This window comes from Apostichopus japonicus, chromosome 16 (genome assembly GCF_037975245.1).
Source record: "Apostichopus japonicus isolate 1M-3 chromosome 16, ASM3797524v1, whole genome shotgun sequence".
Taxonomy (NCBI): domain Eukaryota; kingdom Metazoa; phylum Echinodermata; class Holothuroidea; order Aspidochirotida; family Stichopodidae; genus Apostichopus; species Apostichopus japonicus.
The window spans coordinates 1375606-1402061 of record NC_092576.1 but is presented as its reverse complement, the minus strand read 5'-3'; the positions used below and the strand labels follow the sequence as shown (position 1 = coordinate 1402061).

General features: G+C 37.6%; 1 protein-coding gene across 5 annotated transcripts in view; it reads left to right on the top strand.

The window, feature by feature from the left end:
* LOC139982058 (dihydropyrimidinase-like) overlaps positions 1-26456 on the top strand; it is a 109265-nt gene that overhangs the window by 28937 nt on the left and 53872 nt on the right. Inside the window, exon 1 of one of the 5 annotated variants that reach the window (XM_071994570.1) lies at positions 13610-14006. The exons of the other annotated variants lie outside the window; for them this stretch is intronic. Coding sequence (XP_071850671.1) covers positions 13971-14006 — 36 coding nt within the window. The 5' untranslated portion in view covers positions 13610-13970. Of the gene's footprint in view, positions 1-13609; positions 14007-26456 lie in introns of those variants that run through there. 5 annotated transcript variants of the gene reach the window in all.

The following is a 26456-nucleotide window of genomic DNA, read 5'->3' as shown; positions in this document are numbered from 1 at the left end:
TTGTGCAGTAATTCAGACATTAGCTAGCTAAGTTCCAGATTTGCCGTGTTTGTTGCCAAATCTTGATCTTGGGAAAATTATTCCAAACTGAAGCTCTTCAAACATCTTGTTTTAAGTGAAACTTTAGAAACTAAATCGCAGATTAGATATGGCCATCTTGTGGGAACATGCATGGCAGTCTCGTGGGAACATACGTGGCAGTCTCATGGGAACATGAGTGGCAACATGTGTGGCAGTCTCGTGGGAACAAACTCAATACTTTAACTTGTACAAGTACATCTGGAGTCATGCTACTTCATTGCTAGTGACTTACAGGGGAAAACCCAGGATTTTTATAAAGGAGCGGGTTTGTGGCCCCGGGGTCATTGAAGCCAACTCTCATGACTGTAGGGAATCCTCCACTAGGAAAATTAACCTTTAAAATGTAAAATGGTGCATTTTGAGGCATTACTTAGATAATAAATTAGGTCTAGATAAGGTCTACATGAGGTTTGCTCTATTGAATTTTTGTTAAATTTTTGTGGGAGGTTGAAAAATTGAGGGGTGGGAGGGAGGGTATCACCTCCTACATTCCCCCCTCCCACCCTGGGTCCGTGCCTGAAATAGACTGAAATTTACTGAAACAGTTGAACTTTACAGTTGACATTACTATTTTGATGTCCTTGGTCTGGACGAAGACAGCCATGAAAACTTGGCTGTGTGAAACTGCATAGTCCAAGAACCACTCAGTAAATATAATAAATGAACAGAGTAAGTTTGATGTTTAACATTCCCCATGTAACCTTGCAACATTATACAAAGTGCATGCCAGCCTGCATTCACTCTGTGTCCCTTCCTTCAGAAAATCTATCACAATACACCATTGGCTAAAGAAATTAAAGTCATACTTTTTCTTTAAATTTCTTGTGTCCATTTTTTTTCATGGTTTGCAATGCATGTTTATGTAAATTTGATGTATATATGTGTGTGATGGTTGGTGTTAGTGTGAAAGAAAATATTGAACATGGGTTTCATACAAAGGGTTACGACATTTTATGTGAAGAAAGGAGCTCGGACAAGTTGTAAGTGACCTTGGAGAAGCGGTTTAACTTGAGGCGGTTTCCCGGTTTCCTGGTTTCCCCCTCTTAGTAATTTAGAACAACAATTTGATGTTAAGAGTAACCTGTATGCAAAATTGTCCAGTGTCAGAATTGTGTTTAAGAAACTGTGGCAAACTCACTGTTTGATCAGAAAGATTCAACAAGTGACATTAGTGACGATTTTAGCCTATTGAGCTCATATTAGAGTAGCTAGATGTGTGGACAAATCACCAATAAGACAGTAATTTAATCCACAAGCTCTTAAATCTTAGCAAGTTTGTCAGAGCTTAAAAGTTAATTCTGGACAAATTACTTGGAATCCACTAAATCCACGTCGGATACTCACGTCAAGTGTATACAAACTTCTGCAAGCACAAACAAAGTAATTCTAACTTAAGCACTATGTATGCATAGTTTATCCTGACTACTGTCAGCGATGGCTGGGTTTTCCAGATGTCTGTTTTTTCCAGACTTTAAGTACTGGTTTGCTTAAATCCAAACTGTATTTATTAAAGTGATGATTGGTTTCTCCAGACTAAGCAATGGTTTGCTTTTCCAGCCTCTACTTATTAAGACCATGGCTGGCTGTTTGCCAGATGGTATTGTAAGGGATGGCTAGTTTTTCCGGACAATTTGTGATGGCTAGTTATTCATGGTTATTTAAGCAGTGTCTTATTATTTTGTGACTATGTTTAAGTGATAGCTGGATATATATTCCTGACCATTTAAGGTATGGCTGATTTTACCAGACTATAGAGTGCCCGATGACTGGTTATCTGTCCAGAATATTTCTACGTGATGACTGATTTCTCTTTCTTATCCAATATATTTTGGGGCATAATTAAACTAAAGCCTTCTTCTGTGTATGCACCATTTCTGATGTTCAAGCTGTCGGGCCGCTAATTACTTTATCAGAGAGTCATGTCCACCGATGGGTGATAAGATCACCGTGGTGATCAGGAGAAAAGTCAATAGATATCTGTAGGAATGATTAATAATGTGTGTTATCCAGGCATCAGAGCTGCCAGTTCGTTGATCCAAAATTTTTGAATGCCACGTGCATGAATTGTGCGATGAACTTAATGAGGATGTTCAATTAGCCCTGGAATTAAACAATAGTTTTTAGATTACATGTATGTTTGTACCGGTGCTGTGGCGGAGTGGATCGATGTCATTTGAAGCACCAAGATTTAAGCAATCGGGAGGTTCGGGGTTGAACATAGTTAAAAAACCAACATTTGCAGTAAGTGGATCAGAGTATAGACTTATAGAACTGTTAACACAGCATTATTGGGAAGAATTAGTTTGTTTGCGAGTCTTTTAGCTTTTAGATTTCCAACGGGCGAAGAATGTAAGAAAATTGTGCAAAGTTTTTAGACTTTTGTCTTTGACAAATATTAAAAAATTTGACTACTATATAGAGACACCTTCAAAATTATGTTTAGTTAGTATAAATAGTAGAACCAGCAGGAGAAGTCTCAAGTCTGGCCAGGTCTGGGAGCATATCTATACCCACCCCCTCCCCCCCCCAATTCGACTGAAGTCAAGCAATTCCTCTCTCCTTAATAGTCTCTTGGTTAAGGTTAGGGTTAGTCATCTGTTGTCCAATTTCATCAAACGTTATCTGTTAGTTTCATCGTTGAACACACTATTTTATGTTAATTATGCCATACCATTCATTAACTTGATGCAACATTAAACATTGAAAAAGACTGTTAATATAAGAGGAGTTCTTAAGAGACATAAACTGACTTCTTCTTACATAAGACAGATTTAAAATTGAAGACTAACCTTAAAACGTAACACAACGTGTTCATTTAATACTTTAAGATAACCCAACTTTACCTTTTACAAAAGATGACATTGACCTTGATTAAAACATTACTCTCAACTTAAGACTAAATTTGACATTTAGATGACTTTCAATATGAGACGACTTTCAACATGAGAAGTCTTTTAACATTAAGATTATTTAAGAATGCTTTCAACAAGAGACGGCTTTCAACATGAGATGACTCTCAACATGAGATGACTCTCAACATGAGATGACTCTCAACATGAGATGACTCTCAACATGAGATGACTCACAACATGAGATGACTCTCAACATGAGATGACTCTCAACATGAGATGACTCTCAACATGAGATGACTTTCAACATGAGACGACTTTCAACATTAGACGGCTTTCAACATGAGATGACTTTCAACATGAGACGACTTTCAACATGAGACGACTTTCAACATGAGATGACTCTCAACATGAGATGACTTTCAACATGAGATGACTCAACATGAGACGACTCACAACATGAGATGACTCTCAACATGAGATGACTTTCAACATGAGATGACTCTCTACATGAGATGACTCACAACATGAGACGACTCACAACATGAGATGACTCTCAACATGAGATGACTCTCAACATGAGATGACTCTCAACATGAGATGACTCTCAACATGAGACGACTTTCAACATGAGATGACTCTCAACATGAGATGACTCTCAACATGAGATGACTTTCTACATGAGATGACTTTCTACATGAGACGACTTTCAACATGAGATGACTTTCAACATGAGACGATGAAACCGGATAATAATGACAACTTCCGCACGATATCACCCAGTGCTTAGCAATTTTCAAACCATTGTTATAACTATCATAAATACTAGAACTTTCAGCTGCAATTAAAGCCAATTCTTCACCAATGTTACAGGTAAGTTGGTAAACTTTATCCTTTAATTTTCGCATACCTTGGGCAAACTAAACTTCAATGAGCCATTACGATCGTTTTGAAATTTAATCGACGACCCTGAATTAATTTTATGCGTTTTGACAGAGTAATACCCATCCTCAAATTTGTGTAAAAGCAATTTAGTAGGCTTGTTATTCTAAAAGGACTGTAATTATTGCAAAGGTCCTGTCCTTCAAAGTAACCCGTCAGAAAATGTTGACAACTTCATCTCTCGTTCCGTCAGCTCGAGGCGTGAAAGCAATTAAGGGTATAGGTGAACTTGACAACCGTTTATTTCTTTTCGTTTTTTCGCTCCTTTTTCCTTTTGAGTTTGAAAATAGATGATTATTTCTTCTTCTGTAAGTACCAGTTATGTACAGTACTTATTCATTTGTCATGCATGCAATTGTGTGCCATAATTGAACTTCAAGCAGTTTATATATTTTGTCTTAGTTTTAATTGTGATTGTTTTATATATATATACCATTCTCCCGCTGTATGAAAAGTTGTTTTCATGTATTTCATATATACCATATATATATATATATATTTTGGCATGTTGTGATTCATTTGACTGGCTTATTTTTTTCCGTTGGATTTGGAGAAGATATACCTACCTAATGGTGGAAGAATTCAAATTGGTGTGGATCGACATTTTGAAAAAAAGTTCAATTCAAATTTTTATTTTAATATAATGGAAGACCAAGCATTATTAACAATGACAGATTGGATCAAATTTGTTTCTGTTTTTAATTGTGAATAAATTGCAACAGAGGTAGAGGTAAGTAAAATATCTGCATTTTTTTGGCATAATTAACCTTATTGGAAACATTCTCTAATGCTAAAAGAAACTACAAGGTGCCTTACATAATTAAGAAGTTATCTAGTGGGTACTTTGTTTCAAGCATAGTCCTGAGGAACCATGAGAGTAGGCAGACTAAAAACATTAAAAGATTTACATCGTTAAGAATCAACTCGGATGCACATCAAATTTGTGCGGCATCAAGGTATTCTACATTTTACTAAGAGTTTTGGTATAAATCTCTAAACTGTAGATATAAGTTTATAGTAAAATGTTAAGGGTCCAGGTGTCTAGATTTATTAATACCAAGGGCACTGAGAATGAGGGGACAATGGGTGTTAAGTTGGGGGGGAGGGAGGTCTAAGGAATGTGTGCAACCATAATCAAATTTGAATGATACTACCTTTTATTCCACAGAAATCTTCTTGCTATATGTATGTAATATAAAGTGCATCATGCAGGCAATAGATTTTTTAAATGAATTTCCATTCCTGGAAAAACTGATGGAGGATTAAGTGTTTTTAAGGATATTAGTTTTGCAACACTGTTAACCTGTTACATATTCCAACCCCCTCCCCCTCTCCCCTCTCTCCTCCCATAGAAAATTGTGCCAATAACATTTTAACTTATAGATGAGCTACTACACATTTAAGCAATTATTCTTTATGGGTATAGTACTTCCATGCTTGTCAGATATTAATATGTTAATGTTTACAAGAAAAGATAATTTATTGCTTCCTGAGTGACCTGCAATTTATCACATAGCAATAAGCACTATTAGTGTATATAGTGACTGCTTATATGGCCTTCATCTATCCTGTATATAATGGCCTAATTAACGATACCTGAACCGATATGATATATTAGTTTATGATGTGATTATTATGAGTTGTAAATCATATTGCTATATATCTATGCAACACCGAATCTTTCCGCAAGCTATTGTGTCTAGTCAGTTGAATCTCCAGTTAGAGGTAAGAAAGGAAAAGAAGTACAGCCTGGGAGCTATGTATTAGTAATATCCGACAGTGGCGGAGCGTCCATATGTACAGTCAGTGGGGCGGATGCCCCCCCCCTGACGGACTCAAATGGACTGCTGGCGCCCTATTCAGCTTTTTACCACTTTTTACCTATTCGCGATTATTGAATTTTTTATTGCGCTCTCAAATACCTATTGACATTTGTCACATTTTGTTGGTGTAATTTTCAGACAAAATGGCGATGAAACCTATTTATTCTTCGTTTATCTGTAAATTAGCTAGGCCCGGAAAGGGTCATTTCCGGCGATCTAGGGAGTATCTTTACTCAGAAAATTTCTGTACGCTCCGCGCCAACCTGTGGTGGCGCTCCGCTTAGATAGTGTCAAATGCACTCTCTTCAGACCATTCTCGCCCCCCCTGACCAATACCCCTAGCTCCGCCACTGATATCCGACAGTGTTTTCAAGCATTCCGTCCAGTTAATCTTGGACGTTCAAGGCGGGTAAATGACACGTATTTACAACCCCCCCCCCCATTGTCCCACATATAAAGCTCTCTGAATATGGATAATATTACCCAATATATCGGTAATGTACAGACATAATCTTAAAGATGTTGTATACATGTGCAATTGAGTTGGGCAACTGTTTCAAGCCCTCTGTCAGTTTAATCTCGAACGTTTAAATCTGGTCAATGACACATATTTATACAGCATCCTGCTCAGCAATGTGCATGTATTGGTATGATATCAGTATATTCAGAGATATACCAATATTTCAGAGAAGTAGGCCTACTGATATTTCAGAGAAATACATATATTTCGGGTATTACCTACTACATTTGGAATATATTGGTATATCGCAGGACTCTAACAATTAGGAAACATTCATGATTGGTCCTCTTAATATTTTGATTGATCTGCATAGTTTACTTAATTGTATGAGATTTATTACAAAAAAAGGAATAAATAAGTAACTATAAAATTGTTCACTTTCAAACAAAAAAGTATATTTGCAAATTGCAAAATGTATTGTGCCTCATAGGAAGTAAATATTGTTTCAATTCCAGGCAGCAATTAAGGTAGGCCTATAATAATTTAAACTCATTTTACATTTTAGCCCTTTAACTCTTGAACCACAGACTAAATTAAACAGATGGCGCTGTTTTATCAGTCCTATCTAGTTCGGAAAGTTGAAAAACTTAACTGTTGCTATGCAGTTTGAAGACAAGTAGGGAGCACCCTTGTAATGGAACCCCTATACATTGTATGTGACTCACAAAAGGAAGCAAGGAAACACCAAAGCAATCGGATGTAGTTTAATAATATATTTCTACATATAAAATAATATGAAAATGAGACAAAATAGTCCTGAGTACTGTAATTGTGTAAGCAAGGGCGGCGGAACCGGGGGGACACAGGGGGCACGTGCCCCCCCACTTTTCCTCAGGTTAAATATGTGCCCTTTTTCTACATAAAAATTGAGGTGTCTTAAGTTAGCAAGAGGCCAGGGAACCAGATTGAACACTCGGGAAGGGCCGTTTCCAGCCATCTGAGGGGTTTGTAAAACCAAAAATTTTCTAGTACGCTCCGCGCCAACCGATGGTGGCGCTCCGCTCAGATAGTCGTGCATACAACTTCACAAATCCTGGCTACGCCCCTGACTTTTAATGAATTTATGTGGGTCAAACTCAAAGCTATTTCGAATAGAAAAAATTTGTTAAGATATTGACAAGAAATAAACTCTAATTCGGAAGATTCCTACATTAGCAACTAGCATGATTTCACCTCATTTTGTCTCAAAAGAAAACTTGTTCCTTGTTTCCCAATTTGCACACTGGATATTGCAGTGCTAGTATGCATATTTTCCTTGAGGGGGTGGGGGGGGGCGTTGAAGGAGTGATGTGTATACGCAAATACTAATACAATAAGAGTTATAAAGGGTACTAAATATAAGGCTGCATCAGTCCAATCGAATTTCTGCAAAGTGCCCTTTGATGTCGGTGCCCCCCCAGATTAAAAGTGCTTCCGCCGCCCTTGTGTGTAAGACTCACTTTTCCAACATTAATTCATTGGTTGATTGATTGATTGATTAATTAATATTTATGAAAGGCAAGTGTCATTCTTAAAAAAAAATTGAGAATGACAAAATAGCTTTGCTGCTGTAGAAACCCCTACTAAATAAATGGAAGAATCCAACCTGCCAGATTTGGGACTTGATCAAATGGGATCAAAAATTGAATTCATTGGAACTAAAAAAAAAGAAAAGATATTCTTCAAAGGAATAAAATTTCATGTCAAATTAAGCAAAAGTGACATTGAAATTATGTTTTATACCAACCTTTGCTTGCCAAGACTTTGTTTTATATTACCAAATTTTCAAAATTAATATATGTATGTATCTAGTGTTTTCCTTCATTTGGCCCAAAGTTCTATGAACATGTAGATCAACTCTTTTTAAGTTATTTTTCTTTTATTAACATTACATGCCCCAGTTACTCTCATATCAGTTGCTCCCAGTTTTGTACAAACAGGTGAGTCATGCACCAGTCTGTAATTTCCACCCTGAAAACCTACATACAAATGCAATCTTAGATGGTTCTTTCTGCGATATTACATTAAATTCATGAACATGCCTCAGTATTCTGTGCAGAGTGAACAGGTATGGCTGACACACTGAAGAAAAGACATGTATTTCACATGTGTGTTGTGACTGTCGCTATAGTAACATAATCATTATTTATCTTACAACTTTTCACTGAAACTGCAGGTGGTTTAGATGGTTCTTTTTGATGTATTTATTTGGGGGAGGGGGAAGAAGGGTGGGGAAAATAATGGGTGGATCGTAAACACATGCAATAGATATCTGAGGTACGGTAGAATTTTAATGTCATAATTTAGTCAGCAAGGGGAACTCAGGGATGGAATATATAGATACAAAAATTGAAGTATGACTTTCTTATTGTCACAATTGAGCTTTTGTCACTACAAGAACAAGAGCAACATCATGAATATGCATGATTATAGATACATCTTTATGAGTAATGGCATAGATTGTAAACAAATTACTGGAACATATTGCTATAGAACCGCTGTGCGTACTTGGTCATCCGTGCAATGATTCATGCATATATATACAAGATGTTTCTCATCCCAGCACTGTCACAGTGTGACTACTTTAGACAGACAAATTAAAATAAATTAGGTTTTATTTTATTTTTGTAGGGCAAGTTAGTATTGAAGACTATAGTAACGGGGAGAAATAGAGAACATATTTATAGTAGATCTATCAAAACGTACCTATTTTCAGGAAGGTCCTATAAGTTTGGCCGAGATGTCTTAACAACATTTGGAATTGTGATGTATATAAACCAGCAAAATAAGAACACAAAGCAATAGGTAACTGACGGAAAACTAAGGTATTTTCACCAACAATTTTTTTTTTTTTTTTCTTCTCTCTCTCTTCAGAGTATTAGTAGATAATTTATTACAAAATACCCCAAATTCTTTCTTGCACTGCTCACAGTGATGTGAGTTCATTTGTATCTGAATACCATCATTGTTGCAATCCCTTTCCTAATTTTTAGATATCATCATTTGGGGAATTGGCTGCAGTGATCAGTTTCATCTCTCGTCTACGAGGGGGGAACATCAAAGGGAAATATCAATAGATCAACACAAATGACCTAGGCAGCTGGGTTAATAATTACAGCCACGACTTATGTGTCATTGCGATGTATGCATGCCTGTAATGTAATCTGCATTCTGCATTTCACTAGGTGGCAAATTGAGTCCCTACCAGTGTGGCTAGTTGGGTCACTACCAGTGGGGCTAGTTAGGTCACAACCGGTGTGGCTAGTTGGGTCACTACCGGTGTGGCTAGTTGGGTCACTACTGGTGTGGCTAGTTTGGTCGCTACCAGTGTGGCGAGTTTGGTCGCTACCAGTGTGGCTAGTTGGGTCTACTGGTGTGGCTAGCTTGGTCACTACTGGTGTGGCTAGTTGGGTCAATACCAGTAAGGCAGGTTGGGTCACAACCGGTGTGGCTAGTTGGGTCACTACTGGTGTGGCTAGTTGGGTCACTACCAGTATGGCTAGTTGGGTCGATCACTACTGGTGTGGTGAGTTGGGTCGATCACTACTGGTGTGGCTAGTTGGGTCACTACCAGTGTGGCTAGTTGGCTCCCTACTGGTGTGGTGAGTTGGGTCACAACCGGTGTGGCTAGTTGGGTCACCACTGGTGTAGCTAGTTGGGTCCCTACTGGTGAGGCAGGTTGGGTCACAACCGTTGTGGCTAGTTGGGTCACTACTGGTGTGGCTAGTTGGGTCACTACCAGTATGGCTAGTTGGGTCGATCACTACTGGTGTGGTGAGTTGGGTCGATCACTACTGGTGTGGCTAGTTGGGTCACTACCAGTGTGGCGTGTTGGCTCCCTACTGGTGTGGTGAGTTGGGTCACAACCGGTGTGGCTAGTTGGGTCAACACTGGTGTAGCTAGTTGGGTCACTACTGGTGTAGCTAGTTGGGTCACTACCAGTGTGGCTAGTTGGGTCACTACTGGTGTGGCTAGTTGTGTCACTACCAGTGTGGCTAGTTGGGTCACTACTGGTGTGGCTAGTTGGGTCACGACAACAGGTTAATTTCCTGAATTCACAGCGGGTACTGCCTTACCTCATATAACCTTATCCATTACGTTCTGTACCTCGCTCTAGCATCTGGCAATTGTTTGTGTGTGTGTATGGCCATCTCCTTTCCGTAATTTTCATCCTCTTGTGCAAGCATTGCTCTTCTATTTCTCTTGATAATCTTCGTCAATCCTTCTCATCTTACACGTTTTATCGCTTTGGATTCACCAATTGTGCGTCTGTTATAACACTGGGTCACGACCAGTAAGTTACCTGAATCAAGTTGGTCGGGAAATATGTCACAGATCTTTGGGAGTGTTTCCACTAAGGAAGAGGAGTGACCAGATAATACAGCAGCTGGTCGAGCTAAACATTCTGCCATGATCATGACTTCTAAGCTTAGCTGATGAATTACCTTCTTACTGAATATTTTAAAGAAAAAATTTATCAAAAATTGGTCAAAACATTGCAAACCCCACGGCTTAACTAGAAGTATGAACCCATTTTGTATTATGATTTTAAAAAACTTTCTTCAAAAAGGGACATTGAAAATATGCCAAATGCTATGCAAAAACCTATGGCTTGAAAGATTCATGTGCCAATTTTGTATTGTCATTTGACATATATGTACATATCATAAAACCAAAAAGTTACATGTAATCTGGAAAATTGAGAATGAAACTTGCCTCCCTACAATTTGCTCGAAGGTTGGAGATTGCTGTACCTCAGTGAGAATGTAGAAAAGCGAAGGAATGATTAATGACTTCTGCACGGTAGCCGTTTCGCTAGTATTGATTAATGTCCGTCAATTGAGAATAAACAGATGTAGTGCCAGTGCCACATGAAATTTACATATACTGTTACTATGGAAACGGGTGCTTGCTGATAAACAAGAAAAGAAAATAAGATTGATGGCTTTAGGTAGTTTTCATGTTAGAACAATTGTATATAATGTCACAATCATAAATCACAACCAAAAAAACCCTTAATTAATTTGTCAGTAAATTTGTAGAGCCTATAAAATAGAAAGGGAGAGAAAAATAAAACGAACCAAATAAAATAAATATGATTTCCACTTTTGAAATATTACAAAGGACTGTCTGTAGGCTATTTTACTACAAGTTGGAAACTTTTCTTTTTTTGTTGTTGTATTTTTGAGACATATTTCCCCCCTTCCTAACCTCTTCACCTTGCCCCCTCTTCAGGAGGGGCTGGGGGTCACAAGTCACATTTTGTCAGCAATGACTTTCATGTGTATGGGAGTGGTATAGACTGCAAATTTGTCACAACAGGTAATGGAGATTGGGCTGACCCCCGACCTCAAACCTGTGTCGAATGAGGTGATCACTGACTAACCTCAAAGTTGAATATTTGATGATAGCTAAATGCAGCTAGAAGTAAATTTAATTTTTAAGACATTTAACTTTAATTTAGTTATAATTAACAATCTTGATATCTATACATCTCTCGTATACTGTAACCACAGTTTGTGATGTGTAAAAGAAAGAGGGCCTGACATTTCGATGCTAGCAGGATCGTCTTCAGAAGCTGAATGACAAGTAACAGTAACCAGAAGGGACAAATATACACACAGAAAACAGATAGCAGGGTGAACACAAAATAGATAGATGTAAGAGTATTAGTAGACAAGGGATGGAGAGATGAAAGAAAGGAGAGGGACTATAGAGGGACAAAGAGAGGATTAAGGGAAGAGGGTAGGGAGTAAACTAGAGAAGGACAAAGACAGAAAAATGTGGGGAGGGGGAATGTGGAAGAGAGCTAGGGTGACAGAGGGGGAAACAAGGTGTGATGGAAAGAGAACTCTTTTCCATCCCCCCCCCCCAAAAAAAAGTTATTTTATAATTACAAAGATTTGGGGAACCCCTTGTCTTTTCCCCACTCAATCATCAAGAGTTGCTTTGTATTTTATGAATGGAGTTGCAAGAGATCATGAGAGGAAGTTGGGAGTGGGTCTTCATAAAATACAAAGGTTCATAAAGCCCCTGTCTTTATCCTACTCCTTCAATAAGAGTTGCTCATATAGTTGCTTGTATCAGTGGGGTTGCATTAGGGATGAGAGGTTGTGTTGAGGTGGGGGAGCGGTGGAAGGAGATGAATTGGAGATTGAAGCTCAATTCATGGCCATTTGGTTAATGCTTCGGTCTATCAGGACAACGTGTATACGTTTTAACATCAAGTTACTTTTAAATTGCACAGCAAATGACAAGAATATGAGAAAGAGGAAAGGGTACCATATGTTAAGAGGTTGGGATGGGATGGACGGCTGGGGTGGGGGGTAGTAATTATTACCTACCACATACTTCAATAATACACGAAGTTTCCTAGTCATTGGAGCTGTACTAAGCCCATAGCCTACTCATTAAGAAAAACCCAAGATCTAGTGTTTAACTGCCTCGGTTGACCGTCAACCGATGTCATTATCAAAGGAGTTTATCTCACTGCCCCACCCTCCCCCAACCTACAAATCACACACACGCACACACCTGTTATTTCATGTATTTGGGTTTATAAGCTATTTATAAACTGGACAATAAGCATAAACAAGGTGGTAAACCACGTGCAACGGGTGACCTGAATGTGTCCTTAGATATAACAAATCATCTTTGTTAGCAATAACAGCTGTTTTCACTGACAGCGATAGACGGTATTAGCGGCTTATTAACACTACACACAATGACTTGATTGTTGTAATCAGCTGTTTGGGTCATGTCTAGTTACGTAAAAACTCATGCGTGATTTTCATTCCTGTGTGAATCTTTATTTTAATGAAATACTGCCCTTTAGCAAATACCTCATACATTATTGGCCTGACCTGATGTGAATATATATCGATGTAAATATATGAAATAATTTACATATCCCTGTTCACACTTCAGGGCGGTTTTGAATGCCTGACGAATAGACTCAGCTCTGAAATCTGGATTTATCAATGGTTTCAAAAGCCGTCCTCGTATCTTGAGGGTTATTCTCCCTCACGATTCAGTTTCATGCTTCAGCAAATGCTTATCTTCTTACTGTTGAAATTTTCTGTTTTGATTCTTGATTCCCTGAAGCGTTTTTCAACCATTGTAGTCCAGACAATAGAGGTTAAAAGCGTTAAAAATCCTAGTGGATTAAATTTCAAATCCATCCGACATTTATAAATTGTAGCCGATGTCTGCGGCGTATGGATTTTATCATTTTAGTGGTAAACTAAATAACACACTGTCTCCCTCTAATCTCCGCGGGTCCCTGGTAAATATCAAAACTATCATGTCAATCAATTATGTTAATTGGATTTCGAGTTTGCCGCGCTCACGTATTAATTCGGCATTATATTATCATGAGAAGTGCTCATTAGCATACCGTAAAATTCGTCATTCAAAGTGGGTGTGTCCTACTGGGTATGTCACCAAAGCTCGAACAATCCCCAGGTTGTGAAAAGGCGATCGATTCGACGAAAATTCGCTTCATTTCACGATCTTTACGTCCGATTGCCCCAAAAGCTACACGGACCTACGGCATTTTGTAAAATCAAGTTGAATCGGGGACTTTTTGAGACATAAGAACGTCGCAATTGTGGAATCTGAAGCAATTTTCAACCGATCTTGTGTGTGGGAATTGTAAGCGCGCGAGAACCTAGTCTCTTATCGTAACGTGGTACGGAAGCAGTAGCCTATCCGGAGTATTAACTATTATTGTTGACAGCATTTATACCAGAGTGACCGGAATCATTCGATAACGAAATGACTACGCCGTCAAAATTCAGGAATGTGCCAAAGGTAAGATTTATGATCGGAAAAATTTCCTGCTTTAAACAGATTTGTTCTTTCCCATGATTTTTGTTCCGAGTTAATTTGATTAGATTTCTCCTGTATACATGATCGTGAAGGGTAGGAAAATCGACCAACTAGCATTCATAGCAGTGGCTAGGCTTTCCAAACTACAACCACCTGTGCTTGACGGACGACACGAATTCCAATGCACTAAGACGCTTTCTGTGGGAACTGTGGACATCACAAAATGGGTCATTATAGTAATAATGTCAATGCCGATATAGGCTACGTTTTCGCTATCATGTTCAGTATTGTGATGGCTCAGTTTCATGCTAAAACAATTTTTTATGTATAAACAAGAAAATTGGCGATTTGGCAAGTATTTGATAGAATGAAAGCTAATCTGACAGGAAACTAGATGGTGTCATCAATACACATTTCATTTTCATGTCTCACAAAGTGTAACTTGGTAGCCTTTGTTACTTCTACTAGTTTATTAGATAATTGTCATCACCTTCAAATACCTAGCTAATATTCAAGTCACATCAGCATTGCCTCGAAGATAACCTCAAGTCAAAGTGTAGAGTGCTTCAAGTTATGGTTGTTTCAGGTTTCAAAAGTCCTTTTTTGGATGTACCCGTGCAGTAAGGATCCTCCAAATGCATTTTAAAATCAGATCCTTAATTCCTCAGTCAAAACAAATGCTGATTGAACTTTTTTACCGAAGTGGTCATCTCTGACCTTGTAGCTCATTGTTTTGTTTTTTGGGTTTTTTTTATGTGGGGGGGGGGGGCAAAATTGTATAGTTGTCTAATTGCCTAGTTTTACTTTGAATACCATCTGATTATAAGTGCATATGACATTGTTAAAGTGTATCCCTACTGTATACAGTGTGCTTAAAAGTCAATTTGTCCCCAAGGCAGGATGCACACATTGGCTGACATTTTCAAGTTTCACTCCTAATGAGAAAGGACTTATAAATCATATATTAGCAGGGGTGGATTGGGGTCATTGGCAGTTTTCCTTTCCAGACAGATTGTAAAATGATCAGGAATCCTAAAGGAAACAGCATTCCAAATGTGTTTGTGTCTCAAAGTGTTTATCACACTTATTACTATTATTATTATTGTTATTATTGTACATAAATTACTTTTTAAGATGGATGTACTTTACAGTTGATATCAAAACAATAGTGATTCTATTGTTTATGCATATCTGGAGGAATGTTATAAAAGTTTATAGTTGGACAACTGCCAAGGGTATGTTTGTGTATATTTTTACAAGTTTGTACAGTGTAGTAGTTTTTACTTTTAACTATTACTGCAGAATTACATACTGAAGGTTTAGCAAGCCTTCTGACTGTCACAGACCCTAAACATTGCAATGTTTGTAAAAAAGTGTGACGCATTTATGCATAATTTGTGTATATACAGTAGTACTTAATTTTCCCATATTTTATTTAAACCTGATTATTTTACAGTATATACTAGTTTATCCATATGAATATTGTATTGAAAGATCAAGGGTCATTTTGGTCAGGAGCAAGGCACATTTATCTTAAAAGTTGTATGCTACAGTAACATACAGCACCCTACAGTACAGAGGATTCGATAGGCTACTACTGTAGTGGTCTACACTAATTGTGACTCAATTACTGTACATACTGACACTGTACGCTTGGCCTACAACATGAACCATGAACATCGCCTATCCCAGTGCTCACTTAATTTATATAAAAGTTATGACTAATAACATGAGGAGAGGACGTAAGAATCTCACAGATTCAGACAAACCACTTTGCATTTTATTGACTTTGTTGCCATGGATACAGATCTGCTGTCTGCATCCATAATTCAGATTGCTCTGTTTATCTTCATGACACATATACTCGGGCAACTGGTGTGAAGATTCAATTACTTTAGTGTGCCATTCCTGTTAATGATCTACATCATCAATAAAGAAGTAGTTTATGATGCATATCGGAGTGAATTAAACTATTAATTGCTCAAGAGTTGAGCATAATTCCAGGAGTGAGCAGCAGGGTAGGGGAGTAAAGGGTGAAAGGTGAAGGTAGGTGAAAGGGGCAAGGTGTGTGAAAGGGCATGGGGGGGGCAAGGCGGGTGAAAGGGCTGGGGGCAAGGTGGGTGAAAGGGAGAAGGTGGGATTAGACTCATGTTAGTGCCCATATTATAAGCTACTTTGAACTAAAGTGCTAGATTTACCACTGTAAAGTACTTCATCAGCATTGATCCCGATCTTGATTATACGCTAGAAAGTACAATAATGTTCACAAGTTTTAAACTTTAACCAACAATTTTTACTTCACATTATCATTGCTGCATTAACATGACCATTGCTGCATGTATATTATATGTGGTAAGGACCCACTGAATGGGATCATAAGTTACATCACTCACTGTCCAGGAACTTCAACCAGTGATTTGTACTGCATAATACTGTGTGTATATTTAGCATTGTGAATAGTTGTGGTCTGTCTGTCTGCGGTTGGGAGTCTACCTCAGCGGTGATAGTATAACATTTGCTTTAAGACATGAACAATAAACCATGGATACTTTGTCAATGTCATATGCTGCAATATTTCTGTTCAAACACTCCTCCTTTGAGCCACCCTGCATTTTATGATCGCCTATAATTACTTGTACTATCCATGTCTGTGGTCACACTTGACAGTGTACTGAGTGTAATATGACCACACAGTTGACAAGCAGAGTAACAGAATCATATAGACACCTGTTGAGTTTGGGTTTAAAGGTCAAAAATATTGCATTGAAATTCTTGTTTATTTAGCTGCACTTACCTGCTTTCCAGTTTTGTTCTCCAGACTTTTTCAGTTTAACTTTTATGAAATTTGAACTATAAACGAAGCAGTCATGATTAAGACCATCACTAGTGTTAAATGATAAACCAAGCTCATTAACGTGTCGTCAATCACGAATCACGACTGTTTCAGATGTGACAGAGAATATCCAGAGTCCTGGACACTGATTGGTCAAGTAAAACAACATGTAAAAGTTATCTGCCACCTAGCCTAGTAAGCGGAATTTTCGGAACAGGTCTTGGATTATTCGGAAAGCCTAGTGCAGGATTAATCTGTGATAATGGGATGTTAAAACTTCCAGAGAAAAGCCAAAATATTGCCCTTTAAATTCAACTTGTGATGTACCTTTGCTGCATATAATCTACAGCTTCCAAGTGTGCACATGTGTGGTACCTGCACTTTACTTTAACTGTTAAATGATATATGTGATATATTTTATGGAATGTACTTAAGCAAGGTATGCTGGTATTGCTGCAATACTATTGCATAGTAGGCTACTAGTACACTAACTCTGTGTGAAGAACCTACATTAACTGTACAAGCCCCTTCACATTGATAGTTGTCCTCTTAATGTGTAGTGTGAAATACTGTTACCATGGCTACAGGGCTTGGTGGAACAAAACTGTTATGAAGTTTCTATGGTATTTTGTGGTGACAGTTCTCAGTGCCCTTTTGGATGTTTTTAATCCAGGAAACCATGTTTTTCTCGATTCCGGAAAATGAAATGAGATCATCTATCTAGACACAATGATGGGAATATCAAGGAAACAGCTTCCATGAGTAACCAAAAATATTGCCAATGGTGGTGGCATCAAACCATCGTGAATATCATGGCTTTGAAAATAATGGGGGGAAGGGGGAGGGGTTGGCAGGGGGCAGCTAGGTGAGGAAGGAGGCTATGGCTCCTCCTTATCCCCTTCCCTGCATGTTTTCTGAGGCCCTGCAATATACATGATGTACATTCATGTCACATGAATGTATAATAAATTGAAGGATAATCCAGACAAGTTTAATAACTACCCATTATTGTATACGGTCTGCAATAATAGAAATGATTTCCCATTGGGCTGTTAAAGCAGTTTTATAAATGTTTGTGAAAGTTCAAACAGTTTTAAGTCTTGTTTGCCCAAAAAAATTGAGGGTAACATAAAGGACACCTGTTGTTTATGACTTCAGAGACTGCAAAGAATGCAGGAAAAACTGTCACATCTACAAGTCAGTCTACGGAGGTTAACTGGAAGTCAAGCCCAGTGAGCCTAAGCTATATTAACTGATGTCTGAGTTCATATAATTAGTGAGAACGGTTTAAATGAATTTACAACATTTTCTGTTCATATCTCTAAATCAATCTGGGATAATCTACAGTATAAAAATTGTTGATGAGTTTTACCAAAGTTTTAATTATGCAATACCATTATAAGTGCTTTGCCATGTCATCTCCAAATATATTTTGCGGTTTTTTGGTTTCGGGGAATAATTTAGCTTTCAATCTTTGCGTAGCCGTCTTGAAGACAGTTAGACTTTCTCTTATAAAGTATACTATGGTTCCACATAGAAAACTGCTATACATACCTGTACATCTTTACACTTGTATAGCAATTTGCCAGTGTTGCGTGGCACTTTGAGATGAGATACTGGATAAATGATTCCCTGGGTCTGACATCGTTGGTAAATCATGCATGGGTAACTCATCAGGCAATTAGAGTTCATTAAAAGGGCACATGTAATTATATAGTAAGTACTGTAGGTAAACAAGCTTGACAGAAACAGTTAAATTGTGGAATCAGCAATCATTTTCAAAAGTGATCAATGCAAAAAGGGGTCAATGTTTCTAACTGTATGCCAGCCAATCAGCAACTGCATTACCAATTTAAAATCTACAGTAGATGTTACAGAGCTGTAATGTACTGTTAATCCCAGCAGCGTCTGTGCACATGAACAAGCTTGACTATCTATGATTTGTTCGTGCATATTTTCTTTCCAGCCACTCTATTTTTAGAAGATGCATCACTGGTCGGATTCTTCTACTATTAATTAGGGGTGTTAAATTGTATTTTTTGTGCAATCTAAAACAGTTGTTGTTTTGTCGTTATCAAAGTATTTCGAGAAGGACATTTTCACATGATCCCTAACCAATCTTAATTTAGTGAATAAATATGATCTATATTATTATTATTAATCCCAAACCTTTGCCGACCTTTCACCAAATTGTTAAATTCTATGTGAACTTATTATCGAATGGTAGATTCCAAAACAACTGTCAAATAAATATACCCCAAACAGTGTCTTCATTCTTATTGTAAAGACCACATTTCTACAGTCTGCGGTTGTTAAATTACTATATTGTTTACTGCACTGTGCAGGAGCTACCCTCACTAACTGTATGTCGATATTACTGACATCTACACAATGTGTGTATTTTGAAATGGATAAAAGATGGCTGTCCCAGAAGACGTGATTCCGAAGATTAGATTTTACTCTGAATAACCAGAAGGCAATGAACAATGAAGCAGTACAAACTTGAAGAATGTTCACACATCATGTATACGTGTCTGTCTGTTAGTATTGACAGCATGGTGTTATTGTACTTTTACTGTAGTATGTATATATTTGCACCACATTATGTACTTTATTTCAAAGGTGTAAATCTCACCTACTGAATCTTCACAGCTGTAATTACTACACTACACTAGTGATGCATGTGATCCAGATCAAGCAGAACGCTTTAGAAGGTGAAAGAAATGCTGTTCAAATTAGTCATTCTTTGTGTATGAAATTCATATAAACCCAGTTTCCCTGTCTAGTGTCTTGTGATATTAAAAGACATATTGTGTACAAGAGGTGCATTCTGCTTTAGGGATGCACCGGATATCCGGTCCGGCCGGACTATCCGGCCGGATAGTGAGAAATTATCCGGTTCCGGTTCCGGCCGGATATTTTTCAAAATCCGGCCGGATCTTTTTCAAAATCTGGCCTGAATTATTCCTTAAAAAGGTGTTGGTATTAACTTACATCAATGTAAACTATTATAAAAAAATAATAAAAACATTCAAACTTTTCAAAGTAAGGAAAAATTAGGTTTAACATGTTTAATTTAATTTTCTCAATGGTCTGACCCACTGTTTCTAAAGATCAACCAAAATAAAATAATACAACTACAGTAATACTGTAATATGAAGCTACAGTATGTATACCACAAATACAGTTTGCAGTGAAATCATTTTCCCGTTTTAAAACAAACTTCATAGGTAGTATGCAGTATTTTTCCAGCAAACAAATTTACATACTGTATCAAGCTTGTCAACAATTATATTGTAGTTATTTTATTAAAGAATATAGATTACACCACCACTTCAAGTCATATTTAATCTCATAAATGGGGTCTTAATTTCACCTTCTTTATAATATGCGTATACCTCACCTAATATTTGCTCCTTGTTTCATACTTCTACTTCTTATTAATGATTTTCTTTTGTGTAATGAAAAAATCCGGTTCCGGCCGGATTTTATCCGGCCGGATTTCATGTACTATCTGGCAAAATCCGGTTCCGGCCGGATCCAAAAATTTGGATCCGGTGCATCCCTATTCTGCTTACTACGTTTCTAGTACTAGTTATGTATATGACTGTCCCAAAAGAGCGAATTGGAAGATTGGATTTTAAATAAACCAGAGCGCAAGGAATGAGTGAAGTCTTTATGAAACCCCTAACTTACTACGTTCTGCATTTATGTTTGTGTTACAAGCATAAATAGGTATTGTTCTTTACTTTGTTCAGTACAATGTATTTCTGTTCTGTGGTATTAAACCGCACAAAGTAAACTACTGTACTGTGTATATAGCGATGTTCTGTACTGTAGCTCAGTCAAGCATATAGTATATAACTTACTGTTAACTCTATGGAGACTTCTAAAAGATGGTACTGTACACAACATTTGAACACTGTAAGTACAGTACATTCCCTGTGTGCTCATCTGATGATAGAACGATATTAGGCTATAGTGCATTGACTGTTTCCTAAACCAAGGGTAAGGTTACTGCTGTGCAGGTACAAGATCCATCTTACTGACCTATAAAGCAGTGAAATATTTGCTGCCAATTCAGCAGATACAACACTTGCAGGATGAACACTGTCATCCTATTTCTGTGACAAAACTGCAAAATAAATAATATTTACAATATGGGAAATACAAATAATATCTGAATGTTCTACAAGTGCGCACAATTTAACCTAAGCATTAATACATGTTGAAAATGTCACGTAACTTAAATGACATTGTCACATCATAGTTTCACAGGCTGCAATAATGTACCCTGTAAATGATCTTTCCCTGGGCTACAGAAGAATTCTGCCGACCCGAGGTCAACCACTGTTTGAAGGTGTCGTTCGTGGAATAAACTTCATAATGATTTGTTCTCATTTAAAAAGTTTTTTTGAGGCATTAGTCACGAAAACTATGGAAGGTTTTCGTCTATCTGACGTGCTCATGAAAAGCGTTGGAACATTCTGTAAGGCATTGCGTATAGATATACTTGTTGGTCGTGACTTTGCCCTATTGTGGCTGGCAAAAATTGTCATGATAGAAGACTTTATATCAATCATGTTCATATCTTTGTTGATTTTCATTCCAGTTTGATAAATCTTATGTCTTTTCAGACCCAAAATATGTGACCTTTATCCCATTTCTGGTACTCTATATACCTGTAGTAGCATTGTTGGCCCCTCCCCTTCTACCTCCCACAGGTGTGAGTCCAAGAAGATTTATCATGATATATGGCCGGTGTCTTTAAACAGTTTACATTGATGTATTGGGTTAGTTAATTTGCATGTCAGTTATGATGGATTCTTTGTATTTTCATTGGCACAACAGGTACTGTATGCACAAGGTATACACATAGACTTGCACCAGACACAATGGAACCTGTCTAAAGAAACCTTTGCCACGTAATAGAATGAATGTTCACGCCTGCATTGCTTTGTAAACAGAAACAGTATTATGGAACTTTTGAGGGTACACACAAACAAGGTTTCTTTTAAAGTATGTTATGAAACTGACTTCATGTCTGCTCAGTACTGTACATACATGCACTCCGGCCTGTCCAGCCTACAGTCACTCTGGCCTATCCAGCCTACAGTTATTCTGGCCTCTCCAGCCTACATGCACTCCGGCCTATCCAGCCTACTGTACATGTCCTCTGGCCTATGCAGACTACATGTACTCTGACCTATCAAGCCTACATGTACTTGGCCTATCCAGCCTACATGTTATCCGACCTAGCCATATTATAAGAACTCCGGACTTTCCAGCCTACATTCACTCTGGCCTATCCAGCCTACATGCACTCTGGCCTATCCAGCTTAAATTCACTCTGGCCTATTCAGACTACAATATGCAAATTGATGCACTTGATGCTATCTTCATGAACCTCTACTACTACCTTTTGTTACATTTCTTGACACAACAACTGCACTATTAGCACTTTCCTAAAGTAAGTATAAAGCAGATTTTTCAATTACTATTTTTGACCATTTAAGAATGGTACTCTACATTCCTGTATGCTATCAGAGTGCTCAGAATTGTTAATTTCACAAAATGTCTTTACTCTTTGGCAGTTTGGCATGTAGTTAATTAGCATTTTTAGTTTATTTAAGATTGTATGTTTTGCTAAATTGCTTTACATTAAACATCAGTAACTATCATTACCACAAAACAGGGTTTGTGTACATACATGTAGTACATGATTTTAGACTTGATACAGTACGTCAATATGGGGTCTGTTCACTTATCACCCTGTGAGCTTGATTAGTTGTTACTTTGTTCTTAGAAACAAAAGAAGACATGGATCCATGTTATCAATTGCCTTCAAATCTATATTGTAATCAGATATAATCTGGTGGCATGCTATATAATAAACAAATTTGCCTTATGATAAAACTTTTGTTTGCACCGTCAATAACATTTCTCAGTTATCTGAGGTTCTTTGTGACCTTTGGCACTAGGTAGAATTACAGTATGAATTTTTCTCACATCCTGAAAGGTACACTGTATTGGCCCCAAATTTGCTAGCTATTCAAATATGGTCACCTTTGGTCAACATTCTTAAACTGTTTTTATTACAACCTTGGAGGAAATTTTCCTTACTGGGACATTCAGTCATCTTGTGGGTTCCTTAAAAATGTCTGAGAACAATTTGGAGAGTAAAGACATCCAGGAAAGTACTTTTTGAAAACTTTTAGCAATTAAAGCATGCTATAATTTATGGCCTATGCTGACTACCTTTAATGTTTGTGAGTCTCCATCAATATTGTACAAATTCCCCTTAAAATATCTTTTTATTAATGTACATGTATGCTCTTTTAAGGTCATAAATTTTAACACATTTGTAGGTGAGTGCCCCACCCTCAAACTTATTTGTAAATGCAGACTTGACACTGTCAAATTATGTACAACTACATTGTTTATTACTCTATGTACTGCAAGCTGTTCTCTGTGGGTTTCAATATGTACAGTAGAAAGGGATTAATATTAGAGACCAAAATATGGTAATCATACATGGTATTTAATTGTAGCATATATGGAGGCAAAAACAAATAACAACTCTTAAAAACATCAACCCTAAATTGATTTGGAAAATTACCACCTTTGTCCGTCAACTTAAAAATTAAAATTACAAATTTTCTCCAATAGGATACTGGTTTGAATTACCATTGAAATTGCTAGTTACTGTAAGGTGTGTTACAACAGTAACAGTTACATACTGCAGTATACTGTACCTGTACATATTTAACATCCACATGTACAGTGTATGGAATTAATCTGCCGCATTTGAATCAGAAGAACAGACGGAAGTCGTTAGTATTAATCACTTTTTAACATTGGGCATTATTACAGATACACCTGTCTCTTATTACCTCGTTGAGCAATTAATCCGACGACTGAGGAGTGTAAATATCGCATAGTTTGTTTCCTTTATTTGTTTATCCCGACCAGTCTCGTGACGTTGAGTGGAAATGGTTTCGATCTCTGATGCTCATGTCATGTCTTATTTCCTGAGATGAAAACGAGTAAAACCGTTTCGGAGGAATCGCAGAAACAATCTTGGCCTGCCAAAAAGAAAAACACATTGACAGTGTTATTTATTTATGCTGTTTGCTATTTTCAAGTTAATGGTTACATAGTGTGTATATATGCATTTCCTGAAGTGTTTAAGCTGCCAACCAAACCAGTAATTTTCTGGGAGAATACCATAATAACTTTGTCTGATGTTTGGAAATTTTTTATTTTTTTTTATTTATATATAATATATATTTTTTTTGGGGGGGGGGGGATATTTGAAGCGTTTGCTTTCAGACTACAGTTTTAACAAAGAGCTGTAATGAGTTAATACATGTATGGGAATTTTAGTATTAATAAGCAATGAAAATTGATCAGCATAAACCCAGATAGTCGGATGAAGTAAGAGTAAAACCACTGTAGACCCGAGTAGACCCAAATTCCCGAGTAGACCCATCAAAATTTCCTTGACCAATGGAGAATACCATTTAGATTACTGATTAGTTATATCGCCTGTATTTGTGATGCTAGGTCAAAGGACACCTGAGTTCAGTAGAGGTCAAAATCTAAAAAAAATTGTAGACAATACTCCCAAAAGTAAAGTTTTACAAAAAAAGAGTAGCAAGGAAAATTGACTAAGCCTTTTGGCAGATATTCTGGTTATTATACAGCACACTGTTTCCCATGTGTGCAAAATTGCCATGTCAATCTTACACTCTTGTACTGAATATGCAAATTTTACCATTTTGCATAGCAATTTGCTGTGCAAAACCAGACAAATTATTCACTGGCATATTATCACTCACATCCTCACTTCACAAAAGACCTGTTTAAAAGTATTATTTCCTACTTCACAGAGAAAGTTTTTGGTTGGTTGTGATGACTTCAGGGGAAATAATGTTTATCGTCAAGAAATCAAGTTGGTATCTCTGTACATGTGTGATTTGGCATTGGATGACACCAAATGTTGAGCAATTAAGAACTGCATGGGTAATTCCTCTACCTGTATATATACTGTACACAGGGAGTACTGTTGAGCTCCTCATAGACTCCTTTCCTGTGTTAATAATTAGTTTTAGGATCTCTCAAAGCACTAATTGAACCAAAGATTCAGGGCTATGGGTTCTCTTGTACACACACATCCTTTACTTAATACAGTATAATCAATTGGGATGTATGCATGTCTGTGTGCCATTAATTCATTTCCTTAAAATATGTATGACCTTACAGTGTCCTGCTTATAGAGAAAGTGCTGACAGTTACATGACATACATGTGCATCACATCATGGATACGTTAACACCTGAGTGGTTAGTGCTGACAGGACACCAAACACTTAGTGTCATAGAAATAGGGGGGGGGGTGGGGAGTCTGCTCCAGCTCCTGCAGGTTAGAGAAAATAATTTCAAGCAGACTGGTATATGAAAGAGGATAAAGTAGGTGTAAAGAAGACAAGCAAGTCATTTTTCAGACTGGAGGCATAAAGGAAAAATATACAAAGTCATAAATAATGTCAGCCAGAGGAGGGGGTGGGGTCAGGGTTGGTGAGGGGGGAGCAGGTTGGAAGAGCTGACTTCACTGGGAGGCTGTCCCAGCCCTGGCAAAAATACCACCTTCCCAGGAGTACCTAGCCATAAAAAAGGAACAGAAAATCCCTTCCTGGTGGCTGCAGGGCTATTCTCTGGAAGTAAATTGTACTTTTAAAGTGTGACTCACAAGCCCTCTATCCCACTGGGTTCATAAACTAGGGGGTCCCCTCCACCTCCCTCTGCCAGAACCAAAGCCTTCTCTCAGTTTTCTTGTGTATAGTACAGTAAGTGCTTTCAATATATGTTGACTAATGGAGTCCAAGGAGTTGCTAATGGCAACTACACCGTATACTGAGGCTGATGAAGGAAGGCAATGCAGTGTATGGACCAATCACACTTTACAAAGAGGCACTGAAGGTTTTCTGTCTACTTTGGCAAAACCTTGTCTGACATTTTGAAATTGATGAGTTTTTGCTGTTTTTGCTGAGTACACTCATGCAGTATGTGTCATACAGTTTCCATATTTGCGGGGGTTCTTTTTTTTGTTCTGGCAATAATGGAGGCGATTGAAGGAAGTGAATTGGCTTTTCTCTATAGTGGAGTTTCCCTTCTGCATAAATAAGTAGATTAAAGTGAAACCGGTAAATGAACTATTTGGGCTTTTGGCCTGTATTTATAAAGAGATATGCTCACATGGCTGACAATTGGTAACTCAAAGTGTCAGTAGGTCGTCATGTAGTAACTTTGCGATGTTACAACTTGGGCAGTGTGAAGAACACAGACATCAGCACTGAATGTCTGAAACCGGTAATTAATGCTTGCATTGTTTATTTTGCCGCCTGCCATCCGTTTAAATTCTCTGTTGAGTATTTATTTAAATTTTGTCGACTTGTTTAATTGGCACAATTTCTGTGAGTAATTAATTGAACCTGCATGAAAGTAACTGTACTGGGTAGTGTTTAACAAATTAGTTAAGATGTTGCACAGTCTCTCTCACTTGCCTGTAGAGTACCCCCCCCCCCCCCACTTGAATATA